The sequence below is a fragment of the Leuresthes tenuis genome, unplaced genomic scaffold (genome assembly GCF_036924035.1).
Source record: "Leuresthes tenuis unplaced genomic scaffold, fLeuTen1.0.hap1 SCAF_7, whole genome shotgun sequence".
Lineage (NCBI taxonomy): Eukaryota > Metazoa > Chordata > Actinopteri > Atheriniformes > Atherinopsidae > Leuresthes > Leuresthes tenuis.
The window spans coordinates 17,890,372-17,901,265 of NW_027325361.1; the positions used below are offsets into that span (position 1 = coordinate 17,890,372).

Here is a 10,894-nt window from a genome sequence, read left to right on the forward strand (position 1 = left end):
AAGCTGCCCACAGGACAAACAAAAGCAGTTAGTTTTTATCTGAAGATAAGATAAGACCTTGTCTGGCAGTGGCAAAAATACTGATTTCACAGATGTCAGTGCTGAGACAGTTTTGCCATGGTACGTTTACCTTCACTACTGTGTTTAAAGGGTTACAATTTTCAGTGCTTTACAGAAGTTACGGGCTGGGCTGTAAGGGATGGGTGCTTTACTTCTCCAATGTGCTCAGAGCTGAATTTAAAGAGCTTATACTGACATGTTTATGTAATGTAGAGGGCAAAAACAGAGTTGTGTAACTGTAATGAGTTTGAAAGTCAGGGTTTGATGTGACTACCTTTATTCTTCAACACAACCCGAACTTAGACAGTTTTTCTTGTAATTCCTTTAAGTCAGTGTTTCTCAATTCCGGTCATGACCCACTGCCCTGCATGTTTTCGATGTTTCCCTCCTCCACCACACCTGATTCAAAATTAAGTAACACTGCTTCAAGTAGTCTTCAGGAATAGTTTTTCAGGCTTCTTGAAGGACATCCCAAAGCTCTTCTTTGGATGTTGGCTGCCTTTTGTTCCTTTCACAGTCAAGATAATCCCACACTGCTTCAGTCATGTTTAGGTCCATGTTAAGGAAATGTTTTTTCCCCTTTTCCTTTCCTTAAGAATGGCTTCTTGACAGCATTCCTTTCGTAGTAACTATTTCTGATTAGGTTTCAGTGAACAGTAGATGGATAAAGTAAAGGATCAGATGCAGATCAGATTTTTTCAATGTCTTTCTTAAGGACATCCCTTTCAGATACCGCCAATCTGCTGTAGATAGTTTTTAGACCTGCCACCTCTTCTTTTGTCCTTCTTTTGTCTACTTTCCTCAAATTTTGTTGAGGTGTACTGCACACCATGTCTAGATATGCCAATTTTTTAGCTAATAGCTTGTTGGGGAACCACTTTGTTGGTAAAAAGAAAACTAAAAAAGAGAGGGAAAAATATTAAAATTTTAAGGTAATGGGTACAAATGATGTGCATATATAACAATTTGTAAAATTTTGGGAGCAAATTTGGCATAGATTGATTTGAAAGCATTCATTCGACAAGGTGGGTCCAGTTTGTATTTTTGTCTTTGGATGTGCTGCATTGTTTCATACAGATAACGTACAATACAATAGTCATAGTTAGATCTTGCTGTATTACATTTGCGTTTGACGTGGGATGGCAGACGTGGGATCTCACACATAAACTCAGAATTACATAATTTTTAACCTCCAATGACAAAGGAATACAACCTCTTCTTAGTGTTTGATTTTTCCTGTTGGGGATTGGAAATGCCAAGTTCCCAGTTGTCTGTGGATGTAGCACTATGGTTGGGCCTCATAATGTTTCCTGATGATAAAATGTCCAGAAGATATGACTACATTCTTTCTTTTTGCCGACTTGACAGAATCCATTCATGAATTCAGAACAATAGACTGAGGAGAGACAGATATGAAGGAAATCTCACATTTGAATTAATAAACCTTTCTGCTATTAGAACAGCTGTACATCCTGCTGCAAATGTTTCACCCTCACATATCATCTACCCTATGAATTATTAGTACAATTACTACAAAATGTCAGTGTGTAACAAAATTAGTTTAAATCTGCCAACAACCACCAAAGCATTAAAGTGCTTTGTGGTTCATTCTTCCCTCACCAGTCAAAGGGAGTTTCTGAAGAGAAGCAAAGGATGTGTGGGAGCTCCTTTTCAAACCACCTTTGTTAACCTCACCACATTCATTAATCTCCCATAAGCTGCCATAAAGGAGCCTGTGTAAATGACGAAAAAGGCATCCAATGCCTGCCAAGGGCCAAGTGGTCAGTAAGAGAAAAAGGAAACTCAAGTTGGCATGCCGAGTCACTGCCAGTTACTGCCAATCCAAACTATCAGGGCACATAGACTAACCCCTTGACAAACTGTTCCAGACTGCAAGAGAGGATCTCCGGACTGCCAAGTCTTAGGGCAAACTGAGGATAGCTTTATGGAAACCATGGATTAAAACAGCAATTCTTTATTTTTCTTTCTCCATTTTTAAATTTTACATGATCATGATTTATGAAATTGCATAAAACTTAAACCAAGTGTCAGTGACACACCTTTCAGATGCATCCAAAGTTCACACATATATGCCATGTATCTTCAATGTTTTCTGTAAGGGTAATATTGCTCTTGTGTTCTACAACCACGTTAATAATTATGTTACAATGTTAGCATTTCCATTTTAAATTTTATATATAATCTCACAATGATTTAGACCACTGTTTATTACATTCTTTTAATAATATATTATAATGGAAATGCCTCATTTTAATTAATAATTATACTAGTATGACAAAATAATGAGTTCAACAAAGTAAAAAGTGTCTTTTGTATCATTCATATGTCACTTGCTGTAAATGTCTCACAAGAAAAGCTTGTTAAAGCAAGCTGAACAGTACGGCTTCCCTTTCTGCTCCTTGAAGATGCCCTGGGTGAGCTGCCGCAGACAGAAGGCGCACACAAAGTGCTCTGGGTGAAACTTGCGGTCAAGAGCGGAGATGCAGCGGCCGGTGATGGGCTTTCCGCAGCTGCCGCACAGAGTGCCCTGCCTGGAGTGAAAGTGCTGTGCACAGAGGGGTCGACCATCCAGCTCCATGAAACCACCGTCTGTGAAGGGCTTCAGGCAGTCCTGGATATGAGAACACCAAAGGAAGATGGGGAAAGAGATGCAGGAGAACAGAGAGGAAAACTATTTGTATGTGTGTGTGTGTGTGTGTGTGTGTCAAAGTGGAAGGAAGAAAATATTGTTGATCTGAATAAAAATATGCAGCTTGAATGTCTGCTATTGATTCATAGCAACAATATCATGTAATTCATAAACATTGCTTCATGCATGGCAGCATGGTTGATAAGGAGGATTTTTTGGCAAATACACACAAAAAAGTGACTGTTCACACAAGCGTTCATATTGTCGAAGTTGTATATAACAAATTTTTGTACATGCCAGTATAAAAAACTGTGATGTTAAAATCTAGTCACACATAAAGCAGTGGCAGTGCTGCAAAATCCCATGGCATGGACCTTGAGTATGAAAACTCAAAGAGCATTGCAGCTGTGCATCTTTCACCAATCCATTAATAAGTACTAAAAGAGGAATGGAAAGTGAAGGTACGACACTGCCTATGGTCGTGAATATGACTACAGACATTTCTCTTGGCAGACACTTTGACTTGTCATACTGCAGCAGTAAAAACGCAGGTGTAACTCTTAACATTGCGAGCTGCTGTGTTCAGTTTATTAAGTGCTAGTAAATAGTGCCACAATAGTGACACACCAAGCAAAACTCCAGGGCCCTCTAACACTCGTGGAAAAATCCATGCATTGTTTATTAAATTAAGATATCCTCAGAAGAAAGGTCTGTGTTGTTTGGTGTCTATTATGCTGTGTCTTAAGAGCAATCATGTTGAAACAGCAGCTATTTTTGATCATTTTAGAACTTTTTCACACAGATTAGAATCCAAGTAAAGTGACGACAGATTCTCTCTACAGCAAAACCTTGCTTCCAATGGACGCATGGGGGGGGTTATGACTCTTGCTACAGAAAACCCTATACTGTTGAGAAAAACAAGCTGCAGTGACAGGTAAAAAGGTTAAAAATTAACTTCTCTATTTATTTTCGGCAATATGTAAATGAAAAATCTCCACAGTGTGCTTTAAGTCCTGCTCGTGGAGTGTTTGACCTCCTGTTCACTGGTGGTTGTGCACACATGGTAAGTTGCTGGTTGTGCATAATTGATGCCATTGATTGCTTTTTGTGATGCTGTTAAGTGTAATGGATTTTATGTGTCATATGTTCTGGTTTGTGAATAACTTATTTCAGTAAATAAAAATTCTTATGTTGCAGTTTGTACCTTGATTCAGAACATCTCTGAGAGCTGTTTGTATTTCACAACTGCACATAGGCAATTAAAGCAGAAGTGCAGCTGCACATTGAAACGTTTTCAACCAGCTGCTGCACACAGAAGTAGCTTTGAAGAGAATGTAAAAGATACCCACACAGAGGAATATGGTTTTCCTTGATTTATCTGCATCATTTTAACCGCAACATTTTCATCAGCCATACGGTTTTCATCAGCCCCGTGGTCAAAACGATGCAAATAAAGCAAATGTGTGGGTATCTTTCCCATTCATTCTCAGGCTCGTGTGTGAGCCAGAGCTGTGTATGTGTGTGGTCTGAGGTATGAGACTCACTGCGCAGACGAAGCACTCTGGATGCCAGGTGCCATTGGCAGCAGTCAGGTAGTTCTCCCTCACAGACTCTCCACAGCCTGAGCACTTGGGAGCAAAGAGGTGGTAGAAGTCCTTGAAACAGTACGGTTTCCCATCCTTCTCCAGGAAACCTGGGATAGGCAGAAGATATATTGAACTCTGTGCTGAACATTTTCATCAGAGAGAAATGTATTCCCAAGCCTCTCACTTTCTTGCCCAAACAGTTCTCCACAGTGTGCGCAGAAAAAGTGCTCTGGGTGCCAGGTCTGGTCCAGGGCTGTCAGGATGTTCTGCAAAACCAGCCAGAGATGTTACATCTCCATTTGACTTCCTTTAAGGATTAGTAAGGTTTATCTCATCTCACGTGTTCAGATGTCAGGAAATAAGACTAAAATGTGGATTGTAGACCACAAAAAGGGAATCGTGGAAGATGTTGCATTAGTTTCTGGTTAATGTCTTTGGTTTTGATTACTGTCAGCAGCCTGTGCTCACATCATGCCCAGGCCAAAGAACCCCACTGTGGTTCTGTCTTTTTTCATTACGATGACGAGTTAGATATGCCATGATAAATAACTGCAATATGTCATCATCCAATCTTCAAAAGATTATAAAGCCTCATAAAATCTGACAGAGCACATCCGAAAACAAAAGGATAGCTTGAATTAAAAAAAGTGCTGGCTTTAGGCTCCACGTATTGTATTGACCACATATGTTATACTACTCACAAACAAGACTTTTTCAGTCAAATTTGAGTCTTTATGCAGATACGGTATTTAACCTGGATTTTAAATAGTCTTTCTGTGCTGCTTTCTTACCTGTATGATGGGCCCCTTGCAATAAGCACAACGTGGAGAGAAGAGCTGATGGTAGTCTTTGTCACAGTATGGCTGTCCCTCTCTTTCAAAGAAGCCTTTTGTGCTCAGCTCCATCTTACACACCACACAAACAAAGTGTTCGGGATGCCACACTTCACCCAGTGCTGTGATTATCTGAAGAAAGAAAGAGGAACAGATTTAGGGAAGAAGCGTTTCCAGAAGTGAGCACCAGAGTGCAAAAGTCTCATCTTTGGGTCCCAAAGGCTCCACACTGTACCTTTCCCACAATGCATTTATTGCAGGCAGCGCAGTGGCCCTTAGCAGTGGTGCGTACACCAATCTTCTCCAAGTCAGAGCTCAGCCCTCCCAGCAGGTCATCAATAGCATCTGGTTTCTGTCTCTGGGTTGAGTCGGTTCCATCTGAGTCTGCTGGAGTGCTGCTACTGCCCTCTTTTCTCTCTTGTTGCTCATCCTCTTTATTCTTTTTCACAGACTGCTTTTGTTTTAGTGGTGGTGGGATTGTTGAAGGTGCTGGATCCTAAAGGAAGATAAACATGTGCACGAATATCAGTTCTTTTCTCTAGCTCTATATTTCTTAATGTATTTAATAAAGATCCATGCTAAACAATGCCCCAAGACCAAAACCTTTATTAGACACTGTGAATGTTGACATTAGTACAATGCTGCCCTCTGTTGTTAAACCAAGTTCATTTCATTCTTGTCTAAAACTAATAACTTCACTGTTATCTCCAACCACGTTCATCTGTACTTTTAAAGAATCATTCTTCCATGTGCAACATCAGTACTTTCATTAGAAAAACTCTGTCTTTAATGAACACAAATTGACTGACTGATTTATTAAAAGTTTGGTACATGAACCTGCAGACATTGTACTGACCCCTTGTGCTAGACCCATGAGATCTTGCAGGATAAACTCGAGCTCCAGTGTGGGTGAGTCAGGAGCCAGGGAAGCAGCCACAGGAGCTGGCAGATCACTATATTAAAGATAGAGACAAATTAGATTTTAACATTGAAAACTCTAAAAGCAACCTCCTTTAACACAATCACGTGATTATTACTCCTCTAACTGATGCATCTTATCAGTGCCCAAGTTTGGAGGGAGCTTCAAGTTCGAATGGGACGTGGTTCTGTTTTGGATATGATCATTTATCTGACTAAACTTTGTTTCTGCATATAATCCGGTATCCTGAAAGATGCTTTTTCACCATGCATTTATCAACCATATACATTTCAAGAAAAAACCCACATGAAGAAACTGAAGGTGTGTAATGTGCAAATATAAATAGAATATGATCATTTACAAATCATCACCCTATTTTTAATCACCGATAGTACAAAGATAAAACCCTTTCTGCGATGATACATCAAAACAACCTGTTGAAACTATCTACTTCACAACATTTTTATGCATGCAGGATACCCTTTAATTTAACCTTAAATGTCTTGCTCTACCTTTTGTTAGATCCACATTTTTAGTGACCTTTTATTAAACCCACTGAAACCGTCTCTACCACTTTATTTAGGCATGTAATGCCAAAAGAAAATATATTATGCCATCACTTTTTATTATCTTTATACTTTATACTATACAGTGTCACACAAACCATTTGTAATGATGAATGAATGAATACATGTGATAAAAAAAAAACTCAGATTCTGATTATCATTGGAAAAGGAAATGAAAAAATACAAAGTAATGTTATTCTTTTGCTGTTTTCCTTGTGCAGATATCAAAGGGTTGAATGAGTAAAGCACTGCCTGCAAACGTCTTCTCCTGGATGGTACCATCTTTTGCTCTTTAAACCATTATACATTAATGGTGCCTTCACATATATTGAGGACACAGAGATCTTGAATTCCAAAAAGAATGCAAAGTTTTAAATAATCGAACCAGTAGAGAATTTTCCTTTTTTTTTTTTTTTTTTAGCTCAGTCAGTTTTAAATGAAGTCCAACTCAGAGAGGACTGAGACATTTCTGATTATTGTTGATATATGTATTTTCTTTGCATGAAAGTTATCTCACTTATATTTGTCTTTGTGGATGCACGTATGCATTGTGTTGTTTTCAGAAGTGCTCCTGAGCCCCTGCATTGAGTCCCACCACTGAATCATGTTTGTTTTCAATGTACTGCCTCGAAGCCCAAAGATGTTGTTTTTTTGTTTTGTTTTTTTTCCCCCATTACAGGTGTATTTTTTTTTTCATATTATTTACTAAAGATGAAGAAATTCCCTCTAACTGGCCGCACGGTCATTCACAGATTGCTGGAATCCTCCCCGATCTTTACTTCACAAAGATTCAGCCTCAGCTTGACTTTTTCTCATTTAACCTCGTTAGTTGTGAGATCTTCCACCGGCTTTTCTGATTATTTTCCCCAGTCCCAACTTTTCTGAAAATGTATTGCTTGCATGAAAATGAAAATAAACAAATCGTACGACATCTTGGAATCTTTAAATCAATATCAAATTTAAATAATTTATTTTACATTATATAGAGCATTTCAACATTTTTGGAAAAGATGGTTGTATAAGTTTAAATGGAACTCAATGAGACTTTGGGAAGGAGTAACTGTTATCATTCTGCTCTGTTCCTATCTGGTTCAACTGTTGAAAGGAGGTCATAAAGCCAGTAAGAATGGTGTTTCTGCTTTATAATGAAAGAACTGAATTATAAAAGTGTCAAATACTGTATTTCAAATAATTCTGCTTTTTGTCCTGCACTGTGAAGGCAATGATAATGGCAATCGGAACAAACAGACGCCTCAAGCTTGTGCCTCACCTGTAGACATTTGTGCAGGGTGAAATGTTTTTATCTTTTTTAGAAAGTCCAGCTAAATCTGCTCCTGGAACGCCCGGAAACAGCAATTCATTCTGGGTATTCTGTGAATTAAGCAGTAAGATTACAGGTCAATGCGATCACACAGTTTGTTGAAAGACATGGTTTTCATGAAGCTCCAGAGATAATCTTTGCACTTATGTTGTTACCTCTCCAACAGCCGTATCCCGGCTTCTGTTTTCTTGTACACGGTCTGAATCTGCCGGATTCAGGGCCAGCTCCTCCAACAGCAAATCTGCGTCAGGAAACAGACCATAAATTTTCATACATGAGCATGCCTCAGCTCACATCCAGTCATGTATACACATAGTCCGGCATTCATACAAGAGCTAAAACCATTTCTCCGTCACACTGATTGTTCTTCCTTAGTGTTTGATGTTAATTAGTCTGCAAATGATTTGTGCAGAGTAAAACATTTCTTGTCGAGTATGACTGGATACATGCTGATATTCAGATCTAGGTGATGACGGACTGAAGTATAACTGAATCAGGAAGTGATGACATGCCGTGTTGCAGAAGTGAATCTTGTTATAATGTCGCAAGAATCGTTTAACAAATATTACAGCCGACTCTAGTCTCCCTCTCACATAGGTTGGAAAAAGGGAAGACATGAAAAAAAGTTAGTCATTCACGACATATGACATAGAAATAACAGTTGAGCAAGTATGAAGAACAAGAAAACATGGCTGCTGACAAGACAAGAAAATTGTTCAGCTTGAGGTTGAGAAACACTTTTTTCCTGAGAGACAAATGTTTTATGTACTCAGGTGGTACTCAGGATGGTCTTTTCTTTCATGTGATTCTTGTTTTTTGCCTTAATTCTTACTGTGATCGCCAAAAGGTCAAGATTTCTCAAGAGTTGTGAGTAAAATGTCAACGTAAAGGATTCATATTAATCAACACAATGAGAAAAGTGGAAAAACAGTGGAAACAGTTAATTGCTTATGCAAATAACTTCAAATGAAATGTTTAAATCAGTACAGCAATCATACACAGCACAAATGTGATCTTACTCAACAATCAGTTTTTTATGTCCCTGAAGCCGCATATTTGATCAATTTGAGTCTGATTATATCAACACTGAAAAACATGACAGACAGTTGTCTTACCGAGCTCATCCATGTCAGTTCCTGCACTCAGCACAGGCTGTGTGTTCTGGTGGTTTGTCTCTAGGGTAACCAGCCTTTTTCTAATCAGGACGAAATCATCACTTCCTCTGGGGAAGGTTTGTTTCGCTTGTCACAGTATAAAGGCCTACCCAAAGTTAGTAGAAGTGTTCGCCGTTTCCTGTTAAAGAGGAAACCTGCAATGTTTTGCAAAGCGTGTGTACGTGTAGTATCTTTTTTTCATCATTTTAAGGACACACTTATTTGCAAGGACAGATTAATGTATGTTGTACATGTCATACAGCAAAAACACAAAGAGAAAAGCTAATCATTTGCTGTTTATTAAAATATAATACAGTTCAGCACACTGCTAATTAATTAGCTGCTGATACAAGAGTAGCACTTTTAGAAAAAGTTCACTTTATCAATTTGATGATCTGAATGTAATCGGTGCATTAAAAAGAAAAAAAAATAAACGTTTTGAGGCGAAACATCGAGGCAACACATACTGTGCATACCATTTGATTGATAAATCCAGAACAAAAGTGAATATGCTTTAAATTGTCCCTGCTTGTCTCTTCACCTGGGATATTGTACTGCCGTTTACACACTGAGTCCCATATATGTGCCACCTAATGTCCAGAGGCAGCATTATGCTGTTATGCTGCCTGCTGACCCCTTTTTCCTGTCCTCTCACACCCCCAACAGGTCGATGCAGATGGCCACCCTTCCCGAGGCTGGCACTGCTAGAGGTTTCCTCTTGTTAAAAGGAAGTTTTTTCCTTCCACCGTCGCCTTGTTAAGCTAGGCAACTTTTTTCTTTTTTTTTTAATTACCATTAGATCAGTTGGGCTCATTTGTATTTTGACTCATTTGATTTGATAGCAACAGTTTTTACAGCAGAAAATGAGCAATATCATTTTTCATGAGCTAATATTTTAAGCAGTATTTTCATAAGTGAATATCAAGATTATATAAAACAGAAAAATCAAGCTGCAACTAAGGATGATTTCTATATTAAACTAAAGTGCTGTTGATTTTCTCAATCAACTTGTTGTTAAGATACAGCAAATTGTCCCAAAGCTTACAGCAACACCATTGCCATGATTGCTTTGTCCAGCCAACAGAGGAGGCATCTGAATTTCAAATTCATTAAGACAACAAGTGACAGATTCACATATTCTGAGCTGGTAACTAATGTTATGAGATAATAAAATGGGCCAATAGGGGTAATGCCTCAGTTTTACACGAGTAATGAGATCTGGGAGAAATGTTTTGCTCCTGACAGTAAAGCCAAGTAAAAAAATAGTCATTAAGGCAGAAAGAGCTTTGTGTACATTTTAGCTGTTTTATAGGGAAACAAAATTTCTCTGTAATGTTATGCAATGTATTTCAGTTAACTCGTGTTTCTTTGAAATAGTTTACATATCAATCCTTTAATGTGTGTCACACTGGAGCAGATGGATTCATCTGGTAATTGACATCTCCATTAACTGCTTGTTTCTAAAAAAACAGATCTTTTTTTAATTTTTTGCTATTTTTCTCCTGAGATGTGGAGTCATTGAAGCAAATAGTATAAAATATTGGAAATACTTAAGCATTCTGTACTTAATTGTATTGTTTGGTTAGAGATAGAGTCTAAGTAACCACAGTTGGGGTTTAAACAGCCTTTTTATCATTACTTTTTTTACCCTTAATTAGACACCGCGTTGACAGCAACAACAGTGGCTTTTCAGAACTTTAGTTTGATGTTCTATTTCCATTTTCAGAACCATATGGTAGTCACCTGAGTTATCTCGCACCACTTTGGTTGCAACCATCAGTTTTAAAATGGGGGTGGTTGTTGTT

General features: G+C 38.3%; 1 protein-coding gene across 1 annotated transcript; it reads right to left on the bottom strand.

The window, feature by feature from the left end:
- Positions 1-2,019: 2,019 nt before the first annotated feature.
- On the bottom strand, positions 2,020-9,170 carry lpxn (leupaxin). Its single transcript, XM_072389633.1, has 9 exons — positions 9,051-9,170; positions 8,091-8,176; positions 7,885-7,985; positions 5,986-6,082; positions 5,365-5,625; positions 5,088-5,261; positions 4,481-4,562; positions 4,255-4,403; positions 2,020-2,692 (listed from the first exon to the last, which is right to left on the bottom strand). The coding sequence occupies exons 1-9, from the start codon at positions 9,061-9,063 to the stop codon at positions 2,426-2,428; spliced, it is 1,230 nt and encodes a 409-aa protein (XP_072245734.1). The 5' UTR covers positions 9,064-9,170; the 3' UTR covers positions 2,020-2,425.
- Positions 9,171-10,894: the final 1,724 nt, after the last annotated feature.